The sequence below is a fragment of the Triturus cristatus genome, chromosome 2_1 (genome assembly GCF_964204655.1).
Source record: "Triturus cristatus chromosome 2_1, aTriCri1.1, whole genome shotgun sequence".
In the NCBI taxonomy this organism is placed as follows: Eukaryota; Metazoa; Chordata; class Amphibia; order Caudata; family Salamandridae; genus Triturus; species Triturus cristatus.
Window position 1 is genome coordinate 128,481,566 of NC_140581.1, and position 14,579 is coordinate 128,496,144.

A 14,579-nucleotide genomic window follows, 5' to 3' on the forward strand; every position below is an offset into this window, starting at 1 on the left:
CTGCACAACATGTACTGTTCCTACAAGGATGATAGCGCGTGCTTGCAGCCATGACCAGGTCTTGAACCATAAACCTGAAGAAGATGCACCATGTTACACTCTCCCTACTCAAGGCTAACCAGAGGCCTGTCCCAGAAAACAATATCCTGGGTTAGAACTGCTGGGTGGCTTTTCTGTTAGGCGTGGCGTATGCTTGAGAAAGAGACATTGCTCTGTTAACCTAAAAGATCAGCCAAGGCACAAGTTATATTAGCAGGAACATTTCCTGCTGCAAAAATGGATCAGCTTGATTTCATGTCTTGAAATATTCCATTGTGACCTGTTGGTTTTGGTTCTACAGGTGATTGGCACAGCAGCGCTCTTGCTCTGTATTATGGCCATCAATGACCAGAGGAACAACCCGGCCTTGAATGGAACCCAAGCTCTTCTCGTTGGAATCCTAGTGGTCTTAATCGGAATGGCCATGGGGATGAATTCAGGATATGCTATCAACCCAGCCAGAGACCTTCCTCCGAGGATTTTCACTGCACTAGCAGGCTGGGGACCGGAAGTCTTCTGGTAAGCTTTGAACTTTCAGCGAATCATTTAAGGACTGGGAAAAATATTACTATAAAATGTACCTATTTATCCAGAGGATAGGCCCCACAGTTAGCCTGAATAGCACATTTCTTTAGGGAAGCTTAGCAGAACTGTTGTTTAGGCCCAAATAACTGGCCTCAAAGACCACAGCAGCCACACTGGAAAACAGCTGCTGAAGTATATTTTCACACACAACATTGGAACAGATGAATGAATTTCACTTCTGTTTTTTAAAAATGTTTAGCAGTCAATTGTTTACAAAAAACAATGTAACATATTTTTTGCTAAATCTCTTATATTCCTAGTAACATCGAAAAAACAAATGTGTCATACAATAAGCCCATTATCATACAAAGTGAAATGACAGAAGTAGGGGGCTTCAGAATACTAACATTCACCCCCAAAACAAAGAGAAGGGTTCGAAACGCGTCGATACTTTGTGAAATAACAAACAAGTGTTTTTAAAACAGAATACTGCTGGAGCTTGGAGTTTCTATAAGTAGTAGTAGGATAGGAGTAGTGTAGTATCCCCACGTTCTATAGGAGCACTGTTTGGGTCACGCCCATTTGGTTAGGAGCTCCAAAATAATTAAAACAAGATTTAAAAAAAAGCTGGTTTGGGGCATGTACAAAGTCGGAACATGAGCAATGTAAGTTGGTTTGTTTGTATAATTGTGCCAAATGATCGTTTTTGGTTCATATTTGTACGTTTTGTATTAACGATACACTGTAGTATTCTATTTATTAGTATTGGGAGGTGCTGGGAGCTTAGTGTTCTATTCTCTTATGACATCTCCTTACAGAGGTTCTATTGTTGCTTAGTAGCTCTATTGTTGAGATTGCTTTGTTTCAAAAGGCACCGTGGGCGGTTGGAGCTGGATGGGAAGCTGGCTGTTGGGTGCTGTCTACCGTGTAGCCTTACAGGAATAAAGTCTTGAAAACTCATTCGTTCCTGACTCAATTACTACAAAAATGTGGCGACAAGGATGGGACGAAGTTTTAATTAATTCAAAAGATGTTCATTGACGTGATTTAATATTGAACAAGGTATTAGACACAAGCACGGTGTTGTAATCAAGTCTGCAAAATGCAAGTTTCTTACTGAGGAAATTTCTCATTTCGGATGAAGGGGTTAGACCTAGGAAGGGTCTTTTAGATGCCATTTTTCATGCTTCCACGCCTGTTGACAAGAGTGGAGTGAAATTGTTACTTGGTCTTTTGGAATATTATTCTAAATTCATTCCAGATTTAGCTGCCTTCTTAGGAAAGGTGTGAAATTTGTATGGTCTGATGAGTGTGTGACTGCTTTCAAGAGTGTCAAGGGATGTCTGAGCAAGAGTAAAGCCCTCAAACCTTTTGATCCTGAGCTTTCCTCATGCATAACTGTTGATGCTAGCCAAGTTGGGTTGGGGGCTGTGCTGACTCAAAACCTGCATAATGATGAGAATACTGTTGCATTAGCTTCAAGAGTTCTTGAAGATGTGGAATTGCAGTATTCCATCATTGAGAAAGAACTCTTGGCTTGTCTTTGGGCAGTCAAACAATTTCGTCCTTATGTCTGGGGTAGGCGTTTCCTATTAAGAACTGATCACAAGCCTTTGGTCAACATCCTTGGTTCTAGCACCAATAAGTGTTGTACCCCAAGGATTGTAAAGATGGTCTCTCACCTTATTCAATACCAATTTGATGTTGTCCACAGCTCTGGTGGTCGGAATTATCGTGCAGATTTTTAATCTCGTTTTTCTCTGAAAAGTGTAGAAGGAGAACATGATTTCCAAGAAGTTTGTGAGGAAGACTCTGATGACTGTTTTGTGGCTGCTCTTGATTTACAGGAACTTGATTGTTGTTCGGAAGAGAACTGGATGAGTGCTCTTAGAGATGATGAGATTTTGCAGCAAGTGTGTAACTATGTCAAGTGTGGTTGGCCCAGAGAACGTGTAATTTCTCCTCTTCTTCAACCTTATTGGAAGGTTGAAAGAGAGATATCATTGGAGGATGGTGTTCTGTTACGTTCTGATAAACTTATTCCTCCGCATATTTTAAGTGTAATTTCTGTTGGGAGCAGATAGAAAAATTGAAGTTTGGTGTTTCTGGACTTACAATTTAAAAATACATATTTTAGTGAAGTTGGTAATCTGTCATTCTTTGCCCATGATCAGGATTAAACGGCAGACTCAGTTGATTTTTCTTTGATTACGGGGAGACTGGAGGAGGTAATGGTGTGTATAAACTAAGCATCCTCAAACTGAATGGTTCAAAAACTGAGGTGCTTCTCAGAAGTCCTCATATAACAGTTCACTTAAAGAAAATGGGCTACCTCCCCAGTTCCATTTGGGCTTCCTAAACCACTCGCAAAAAAACATGTCATCTTGAGGGCAGGTATCAGCTTTGATGCCCATGTTTGAACCATTGTCAAGAATAACTTACATTTACTTGTCGGTACAACAACCACTGCCATACATCAGTGCTAATCTCCCGCAAGGTGTAGAAGAATCCCTGAATAATACTAAACTGGCTTAAGCCAATGCCTTGGTGGGAAGGCTGAAAACCTATAAGGTGGCCTGGCTCGAAGATGTGACATACCACTGGCCGTTTATATATTTTAAGTAAACAAGTCACCACAGGGTACTGCCACCATCATTATCTCCCAATTACTAAAAGGGTAATTTGCAAATACTTGTTCTGACTTTTAAATGTATGTGTGTATAAACTCCCATGTATCCTACGGACTGGCTCCATGCCTAAGTACCCATTTGGTTGCTGAGATCAAGCACCGCTAGCCCTCTCCAGTTCCTGGTACTGTAGGGGCGCTTCAGTATTTTCGATGTTGGGCTCCAGAGGGTGGAGCTCAAAAGCAATTTACATCATCTTTCAAAATTAAAAACCATAATGTATGGTTGGACTTCTAGGCTTTCTTGGATTTTCATATTCTCCTCCTCAATAGTGAGCCTTGCCATTAATATGTTTTCTTTGCTTGTTAGCCCCTGATTCACCAAGAAAAAATTTGATGTGCAGTTAGCATCCCTTAAAAAGCAGAGATCACAATAAATAAATGCAAATAAATATAAAGCATGAATGCATCTGCAGGCTTAAGAATGACGCAACCTCATAATTATGGCGTAAGAAGGAGCCACAGTTTGGGATTTCTTGAAAAGATCTTGTGGTCCACTAGTTTTCTGTTGTTCTAGATTTGTAAGTTGTACAGAAAGCAAAGCCTCCCGGATGTAGTTTCTGGTAGAAGTGGATATGAATTTACATCTTGCATTATGATCAGAGGCTCCTTTGGACCTGCAATCAGTGAATCTATTATGCTGGGAACTTCATTTATGGTCCTGTGATGGATGCAGAGTGCTTTGATGGATGCCCATCGGGCATTTTGCAGCTTGCGTTTTAAACTGTGAGATGTAGTCCAGAGAATACAAAAGGAGGAATAATCTTGCAGCTGAGCTTTGGAAAATATACTCGTTCGAAGAATGCAAAGAAACCCAGAGGTAAAGCCTGGTAGTTATGGATGGCAATCAGAGTTCGGTCTGCGTTTTGGTAGATGGATCACTGACAGAATATCGGAACCAAAAATATATTGTGTGGACAGAATATTGTGTCAAAAATACAGAGGACCAAAATATTGAGAAGGCAAGCGCAAATAGGCAAGTATAGATGTACTATTCTTAACTCCACATCAACGTGCCTTGAAGCTATTTATATCATCAACGTACATATATGTGAAGTTATATATAGTAAAACTTTACTCACCTATAGAAAATTACCTTCACAATATTTTTGTCTTCGATATTCTTGATACAATAATTTGTCCCACAATATTTTTGGTTCCGATATTCTGTGTAAACACCGTGGTAGATATTCCAAAAGTAGGCTGTAGCAGTGAATAAACTAAGATAGATGTAGGTAAGCTTACTTTTCAATCAATTTCACCAGGAAGCCACATTTAGAAATTGGCTTGTAGTTTTTGGAGACTGAGAGGTACTGAATACTGAGTGAGATCATGTTTTTAACTCCCTCTGGTGCACTAGATTTACAGTACAGCAGTACTTAGTTTACTCATAACCAGCGACGGCCTGTATAGGGCGTGTTACCGGGGCGGTGACGTGGGGCAAAGGAGGGGCAAGGTGGGGGGTTGCAAAATGCGGCATACGGCTGATTGCAGGTAAGTTACGAAAAAATAAAATAAAACGAATTTCGTTGTGCGCGCAGCATTGCCAAATGCGATGCAGCACGCGCAACAAAATTAGTTTTCTTTATTTTTTTTGTAACTTACCTGCAATCGGCCGTATGTTGCATTTCGCAACCCCCCACTCTGCCCCTCCTCTGCCCCACGTCACCGCCCCGGTAACACGCCCTGTACGGGCCGTCGCTGCTCATAACATAATTTTGTCAAGTTCAAATATTCGAATGACAACCGTGACTCAAAGCCCTTGTTTTATAAAAACGATATCCTTTATTCCAAATCAATTTCATGCGCTGTCTTTCATCAGTTGGTGAAAAAACGGACATGAAATGTAACGGCAACCCAACACCGAATTTTGAAAAAAAGACTTATGATCATTTTTGGTGGAGCAGAGGAAGAAGGAATGATTATTGACAAAGAGAAGGAATATTTAAGATCTACAAATCCCGAAAGACCCATAATTTCATATGCGTTTTAGAAATTATGTGTCTTACGCATTGTTCTTTTGTCTATAGCAACTGCCTTTAATATTTCCCCCTGAGGAAGAAGTGGGGCCCAAAATGTATTGGGCTATAGGGGATCAGTAAAGAAACAAGCAATGTTCATAAAGTTAAAGGCATGAAAAATAAGGCATTACATTTTGTTGGAATAAAGTATATACATTTTACACAATGAAGACTCTGAGTCAAAGTTGTCATTCAAATATTTGAACTTGACAAAATGATGATGTGAGAGAAATAAGTTCTACTGCACTAAAATGCACCAGAAGAAGACACAACTCAAGACAGCGGGAAGTGCTATGCAAATTATTCACTGGGTTCCTGGACCATGGGCACTTGCCCTCTCATGCACACAGAATTGTCAATGATAAAACAAGAAGGAAGCAACTGATCAAAAGTTAGGAGTGCTTCCCAGGGGTTTGTCAAGGGGAAATATTGAGATCCTGTCGGAAAATCACCTTTGAATTCCTCTTATTTGTCTTCCAGATAACTATTTTGAAACTATTAATTGTTCTAAATATTTAATTATGCTTTATATATCTATGTTTGGCCTATGTGCCTTTTAAATTTGCTACACATGGCCGCGTTGAAGACTGAAGCAATCATTTTGCTACATATCCTACTCTATTGACTGTAACACAATTGATCAAACCGCAGAAGTGCAACAGGGATTGGAAGTTGCTGGCAAATTATCCTGAAAGGGCCAGTTCCACAAACAAAACTTGAATTTTTAAATGTCTTGAGCTGCATGAAATGATATGATAGGCGAGCACATGCATTCAAATTGACTCTGTACTATTTATTAATGCAATTGATTTGGTTCATTTTGTGATCCAGCAGAATCCAACATTGCTTGGACCAGATCCTTTAATTTGTCTCTCTTCTCTTGCTAGGGCTGGGAATAACTGGTGGTGGGTCCCAGTGGTAGCCCCGCTGGTGGGAAGTGTCACAGGCGCCTTCATCTACACACTCTTCATAGAATTACACCACCCACCAGAAGCATCTGAAGAACCAAAATGTCAAGAGACCAAGGACACTCACAACTCTGACATTATGTGTCAACCTTTGTGATGTGTGCAGTTGCCTCCACAACATTCAAGGCAGTTCTCTGTGGAAAAGGACTAATGACACAATTTACATCTTTAAACATGAATATGTAACAACATTCCAAATTGTCTTGGTTCATACGGGTGATCATGACTTGCGAGATTCTGGAAGAGGACAGAAAACAGACACTTGATTGTCAAGGTGGAGCAGTGAAAGTTGCTTATTCCATTGAAACAAGTATGGGATACTAGACCCAAAATGAGACATTCTCAAGCAAAACCAACATCTGGAGTAAGGAGATGCCAACGCCAGATTTTCCAATTACATCAGCTAGCGTGACAGTCACCAGGCAATAGTTGTCCATGCGTGTCATGTTTTGTGTCATGTTTATGTTATCCTAAAGATGTAAATGAATGCAGTGGCTTCCTCAATGTGTACATGGTTTGGGCATTTTCATGATTTGGTCTTTTTATCCAGGGAACACTCTATTAACAGAGGCAATTTGTGTCGCTAAAAAGAGGACCAAGTGGGTTGGTTCAATGGCAGCATGTAAAGTCTAACAGACGGCATTGCGGGTGTGTAGATTTATCTTATGTCCTCAAGGAAAACTAAATACCTATATATATATGAATGAGTGCACACCAGGTATAGCTGTTGCTTCAAGTTTATTTTGCCATGAAGCGATTACAAACGACAGGACTTTGGCTCACCATGTAATGCTTATCACCTCACATCTTGCAGCACTCATGACATTTGAAATCCACGGAGAACCTTGTGCGATACTGTGGTACCATGGGGAGGAAGCTTGAGCAGCGGCTCCCACAGGAGTACCAGAGTACCTCACGCAGGGTCCAGCGAGAATACAGTAGTATGACGTCTTTTAGGTTTTGGCACCTGGGTTCCTCCTGCACCCCACCTACTATTGACCCTATATTTCCCTTATATGTTATGTTAATGAATTTGTAAAGCACATGGCTGCCCCAGCAAATAAATATCAAATATAAATATTTTACATTTCAGGACACAGGGACGAGTCCCCGAGTTCTTTAAGGGCTACCTCAAAATTTTTCTTAGAGTTTCGGCCAGCCAATCGTATTATCTGATATACCGGTACCAGAACCAGTCCCCCAGTACTGAAATGGCCGTCAGGAGAAAAAGTTCCCTAGGCCGATCAGAGGGTGCTATTTTTTCATTATCTGGAAAGCGGGAGCCCCATCCATATATACCTATTTTTTTTAAACCCTTCATGGTCACTCCGTGCACCAAATCTGAGTCTCTTTCTGAGTTGAGTTCTAACTTTTTGCCAATTTTTTTATGATTTCTTTTATCTGCATCAAGGGCAGACATTTCCTATGGAAATTCTTATGGGAAATCAACGTTTTGGGACCCCCTTTTTCTTGGTTCCCGCCTGGCAAATCACCCCAAAACTTTCCAGGAAAGAGCTTTAGTGGATTGACTATTTTTTTAAATTTTGTTTTTAAGAAAGGTACTTGGAGATTTGTCAAACAAGTTAATAACAAAACAAAAAACTTTCTCTGACCTAACTCCAACTACACAGCATCAAGCACCACTGTGTATATAGATATTTACAGATATATTGAGATGAAAATTATTAAGGAATTCATGGAAGGATCCAATATCTGGTTGAGATGTAGCCGTCTCGATGATATTCAGCCAATATTCCCAGCACTTTGCCTGTGGAGTGGAAGATTAAAATCACTTCACCAGATAAAGACACCTAACAGTCAGTTATTAGTAAGCATTATGAGAGGTGTTAGGAGGTCATCCCATTGTGCGCCTCTGGTTATTCACTCCTACAAATGGGTGCTTTAATTTTGGCATGATTGCATTCCACTTTGTGCACAGACAATTAGCAGAGATGGACTTATAGTGAATTCAAACTAAAAAAACCACCAAGAAACATGTAAACACAAGTATGAGTTAGCAAACTGACAGGGCTGGAAGAGAGAAGCCGTCAACTCCTTCCATGAATGAAACAAAAGCAGTTCACAATGTTTATCATGTGATTGAAAATGCCCACATACTGCTATGGAAAAATACACAGAAGACATTTCACTGCCATAACCCTCATACCTCAACATGCCATTCAGTGTATTTTTTCTATTGCTCTGCTCCTCTGTAGACATCCATGCACTTTAGATGTTGATTGATTAGGAAGGAACATTGAGTTTTGTACCGGCATCACCCTTTTAGTCAGCTCTGCTTACAATTTGGCAGCAATTGCAAAAACACAATTGCCGCATGTCTGCTTGTGCCTCTAAAATAATGTCGGATTCAAGTAATAAAGTGGCTGCAAAATAAAAAATAAATTAAAAACATCCTGCTGTGATTTGCACATGCTCAGCCCACAAATCACTACCCTCTTCCCCATATTAGGCACTTATTCCAATATCCTATATAGAATATAGAGGTTGACAAGTTTTGCAACAGAGTTCTACTTGCTGCCAATAGATGGAATTCCTGCAGTAATAAACATAGGGTTAGGATACAGCAATGCATGCTTCAAAGGAACTAGAAGAGAGACAGCCAGGCAAACGACACCCAGCAAGTTGGGACTTTGTGGAACTGGGTGGCTGTTCACAAACGGATTGCATGGCCATTCCCATCCTGGAAGCGCGGTGCATGTAGTCAGCAATGTAGGTCCTAAGGTGGGAAAAAGTTTGCAACAACCATATTTAATTTGACAAATAAAGAAAGGGCTTTCTTACATGGAAAATATTTTTAAACTAGAAAAATGCACACCTACTTTATTTACTCCTACGAACACTTGGCCAAATTAAGGGCCATATGTACAGAATATATGTTTTGCAATTTCCTAATTGCAATCTTTAGCAAATCGCATTCAGGAAATCACAATTCTTAATGTATGAAATCCATTGAGTTTCATTTAGCAATTCCTAACGGGTTCGCAATCGACCTATCTCATGAATATTAATGAGGTACGTCACAATTTGCAACCCATTAGGAATTGTGGCCATCACAGGGATGGTTGCCTGATGGGGTCACCAGACCACCAAGTGTGTGATTGTTTTTTTATTAAATTGAATGAAATGTTGAAGTTTATTTTTTTTAAGAGTAGGTAGTGGTCCCTTGGACCACTGTGGACCACTACCTGCTCTTAAAAAAACATTTGGTTCAACCTTCACAAAGGGGAAGGGGTCACGTGGGGACTCCTTCCCATTTGCAAATAGTTACCACCACCCTTGAGGTGTTGGTAAAAAATGAATGTTTTGCAACAGTAAATCAGTTAGAAAACGTTCACACATACCACTGTGATTCTATGTTAAGGAGGGGCACCCTAAACACACCCCTTCCAAATACAGTATTGAAAATCCAAATTGTGCTTCTGTAACTGGTTACTGGATTGCAATTTGGGTTTTCTACATTTTAAAAATCTTTTTGGCAGTTGCAAACGGCCTGATTCTGTGAATCGACCCATTGCGACCTCAAAATAGGTTTTATACATACGGCCCTATGTGTCAACTATGAGTCCATGATTTTTGAGACTCTCCGAATGCCTGTACTCTAGCAAACCACAAAAAGATGTTTAGCTTCCCAACTTTTTGCAATTTCTACGTAAATTGTACCCATTAGCTCAAAATACTAATTCCATAAGCTGCTACTCAAGACTATAACACTGAATTGACTTCCACTTTGAAAGTACCTAATTACAAATTATAAGTGTGAAGCTTAATCACCGTTTTACTCTTTGTACCATTCAGCTGGAGGACCTGAGAATTTTCTTAGAATACCCATTTTAGGTATACATCCTGGATAATCACGGATTCCACTGGGTTAAGGCTTTTGTTGAACACAGATGTGCAGTGGTTTCACTTAAAAATGATTGTTAAAGATCAACCCCAATCAATCAAAAACATAACATAATATCTAAAGAAAACCGAAGGAAGCCATTAAACAGTATTTTTGGCTGTTGCAGCATCCTTTCTCAAGCGTTAGTGATGAAAAAAACAGGAATCTGTCTCTGTGTTATTCTTACAAAAGAAAATTGTGGATGTACAGGTGTTAACTGCTAATTTAACTCAAACTTTTTATATGTGTACCAAAAATTGTATAGCTAAGTCTTTAAATAAAAGATTGTGACTATGTTATTCGAATATATTGTTTTTGTTTTACAATATGTGTGTTTGTTTGTGTTTATGGGTGATATATCAACTAATGAGAATGAACTCTATTTTATCTCCTACTTCTTATTGGTCTTCTTAAGACAGCTTTTGCAAGATGAGAATGGAAAGGCCTTTTCAACATCCCAGACAATGCTCAAATCTTAAAAACCTAAGGATGGAAGGCCTGACTATATATACATTTTGGAATAGGATAGTTTTTTATCTCTACAGAAAGCAAGGTATGTTTGCTGTGTCTAATCCCATTAAGAAGAAGGTCTATAAGAGGATGTAGGTCAAGACCAAAAATAGTTAAGCGCTGTATGGAATCAGTAGGTACTGTGGGTGTCAGTATCTAAATTGCATCAAATGGCCATCGTGTTGGATCCATACGTTCTGTCTCATTTCCTGCCAGGTACATTTCAGATTTGGCCTCATTTGATGATTAGATCTTGGATTAAGCAAGCTGTACAGTGACCTCTTGTTTTCCTTCATTCAAATGAAAAAAAAACATCTCATGCATTTATTTTTTATAGTTGTATCACAATTTGTTTGACCCGTGAAAAGAAGAAATAACAGTACAGAAGTGTAGTCATTACTGCAAATGGATTGGGTTCCTGGTACCTCACAGGGATCAGGCAGTGAATCAGTGGCGGCCAGCGGCAAACAAAATAGATGGGGCGACGGGAACATATGTAACAAAGTGACAGGCACCAATTAAAACCTGCAGTGCCCTTCGGTTCAAAGACAAAGCTCTCAATCGCGGTCCGTTTTAAACAATGTTTGCAACGGCCACGATTGAGAGCTCTGGAGTTGAGATTGAAGACACTACGAGTTTCTCACAGTGCCTGTCAGTGAGTTAAATTAAATAAAAATAAAGAAATAAAGATTTGCTTACCCACTGCTCCTCTTTGTCTTCGAAGTTGGCTCCTTGAGCACAGGCAAAAGACACACAATTGATGGAACATATCAAAACATTCACCCCCAGTCAAGAAATCTGGGTTAAATCCATCATTCTTTTGCTCACCATGCCACCCCAGTTAAGACTTGGCCATATGCAAATCAGTCTTGACCCTGTGCCTCATGGGAACAGTCAAGCCCGAACTGCCAAGCCAGCTCCTCCCTGGACTGGAAAGAAGCATCCTAGGACCGGTTTCGGGGTTTCACTCCTCTTCAGCCAGGATAGCTTGATTCCAGTGGCACAGTGAGCCCAGGACCCACATCTGGGCATACCTGGCCCACTTAGGGCGAAAAAGCAAAAGACACACAATTGATGGACGGAATGCAGAACAAATCAAAACATTCACCCCCAGTCAAGAGATCTGGGTTAAATCCATCATTCTTTAGCCCACTCTGCCACCCCAGTTTAGACCTGGCCATATGCAAATCAGTCTTGACCCTGTGCCCCATGGGAACAGTCATTGTTCTTTTTGCCTTGAGCACAGGCAGCAAACTTCCAGAGCCTTGTCCAACTCCCCTCTTCCAATCCTGGTGCTGCTCTCATGTTGCTCAGTCAGCCTGTGCATTCTCTCCACCCAGCTAAGACAACTCGGGCTGGAGTGCTTAAAGTGCACGTCTTTAGGCTGGCCGTCGCAAGACAGCCGGCCAAAGTGACATGCACACTTTAAGCTGAAGTGCACACTATTCCTCCCAGTTGCACCCATGCCCTCAGACTTGGCTGCTGCCAGTACGAAAAATAAAATGGTAATAAATCTGTTTCATTACCATTTTATTTTTCGAATTACCTGTTCTCCAGTGGAGGGGCGATGCTCCTCGGCTCTCATGGTGGCACCTCCATTGTGGTGAATTACACGGGGAGCCTCAGGAACGTAACTAGCAGGGGTAGAAAAAGCTCAATGGATATCAGACACAGTACATTCTTTATATGGAGAGAGGAATAGTTATGCCATCCGTCCACACATGAACTTCAGGAGTTCTCCTTCAATTCTGAGGTCTGATGATAACTGCATTAGAGTCCAACCCTGAACCTACATAGATCTTATGCTAAATGTTTGATGTCTGGCATAATGAAGACCGATTAGGTGACAGGTATCTGACCTCATGCATCTGCCTAGTACAGACTAGTGAAAATGTGAACCATCAGATATCAATATATTGCCTGTGTTGGATCCAATAGGATTGTGTTAATAATCGAAACCCTTTTGGAAAAAAAACCTGATAGACTCAAATGCATGCTAAACAGTCCAGATCTCATACCATTCTTTTATGGTCCACAGTATCCTCCGCTGCTGCTGATCGATCAAGTACCATGAAGGTCAACAGTGTCACCTACCACCAATAAGAAAAGCGGATCTTCCAGTGTCACGTGGCTGCGTTAGGCCTTGGAAGAAACACTCCCATTTTACATGCACACGTTTAAGGTGATTTCTTTTCCACATGATGACTTTTGACACACATTTGCCTGCGTAAATAGTGCAGGATAAATTTCTCTGAAACTATGTTGCTTATATTTCCACTTCGTAAGCACACTATCACGACACCTTGAATATACATTGTGCAAATGTTAGTTGTTATTCATCCTTAAGGCGACAAAGCCATCAAAAGAGGATAAACAATGACAGCCTGGCCTCGGCATGGAGGCATGAACATTGTTACTATAAATACACACACATTTCCATGTTCACAACAGAGTAGCACTCTGCTGTCACTGCGAGGTCGCTATTGTCGGAGTTTCAGCCAAGCTAATTCCTGTTTTCCTCCTGCAAGGAGGGATGTCCAGCTTGTGACCAAGACAGGGACCTGAATACAATTACCTTCAGGTAATCATGAGTTTGATCATCCAGTAGGGGATTTTAGCAGATCACCTGTCCTAGGTATCTAGGTTAGGGAGCACATAGTAGGAGTACATTATACCCAGTATTTCTATGCCAGCATATATACACTGCTTTAGTACAATGGTGAAATTGTTTATCCTTTTCACTGTTCTCATATTACTAATCACTTTCATCTGCTTCTGTCTATTAATAATTGCAGCACATATATTTTACACAAGAATCACAATGGTTCAATCAATATTTAAATGCATCTTTGTGTATTTCTTGTGTATCTCTTGGGGTATGCACAGATGACTGAGCGAAAAAGGTTCTATATCTGTTTACACGATTACCTGGGAAGTCAGGGTTATCATGTTCTGAGGTTCCCACAACCATTCGTTGCCTTCTTCTGTTTAGGGGTACTTATGGAGGTACTGTGAGCTAGCAGGACTATAGGTCAACATATCCTGAGGTGGTGCATAGAATCAGTCTAGCACCATCCCAACGTTTTTGTTTTCCAACAAATACGCAGTACTATTTTGCAAACCCAAAGACCCCTACTCAACCCGTAACCGGAGACGTCCGTGGTGGTAGGCACGATCCTCCTCAGCTGAGTAGGTAACCCCTATGTATTGGCTGTAGGTTGTTCAAGTTTGGATCATTCAAAGGATTATCCCATTGAGTTACAATCTCTGAATTCCATTTCTTGCAATGTCAGGAACAAAATAACTTATCATAGCTAAGAACTGCAGACATATAGTTACTAAGAAATTGTGAAACTATGGTCTCACACTTACGGGTGGAGAAGTAATCTTCATGGTTGAGGCCCACAAAGCATATAAGACAGAAGTATTCTATTCATTTGTTACATTTCCAGCAGAAGATGGCATGAGACGACTGTTTCACAACTTTACACCAGCTGAAGTTCTGCATCATATGAAGAAATAGAAATACCATTAACATACCCAAAACACTGAAAATGGTTTGAAGGCGCCCTACAACACAAAACAGAAGACGTTAGACTAGATCACCTTAGCAATGAGGGAACAACATGGCCAATCTTAGCTGGATAACATCACATCCTGAAGTCAATAATTCAACAATACAGGTGTATAGATTATTTAAACATTTAGTAACAATATACAGATGTTTCACACAATTAGTTATGCTAACATTGATATTAAATCCTGTGAGGACTGCTCAAGTTGCATAACCACAATTGACTACACCGAGCATCAGCCTACCACACACTAAATACAGTCATGGGTAAGGTTACCATCAGATGGGGGGAGATTCCATTCTGGATTGCACAAAAGACAAGTCAGCTCAAAGCAGTGTTCTCCCATACGAG

The 14,579-nt window shown here is 40.5% G+C and overlaps 1 protein-coding gene across 1 annotated transcript in view; it reads left to right on the top strand.

Moving 5' to 3' along the window:
* The window catches only part of LOC146863876 (aquaporin-7-like), a 134,946-nt gene extending 124,504 nt beyond the window's left edge, over nt 1-10,442 (top strand). The window contains exons 6-7 of the mRNA XM_085628906.1: nt 341-558; nt 6,159-10,442. Coding sequence (XP_085485032.1) covers nt 341-558; nt 6,159-6,336 — 396 coding nt within the window. The 3' untranslated portion in view covers nt 6,337-10,442. The remainder of the gene's footprint in view (nt 1-340; nt 559-6,158) is intronic.
* The last annotated feature ends 4,137 nt before the right edge of the window (nt 10,443-14,579 follow it).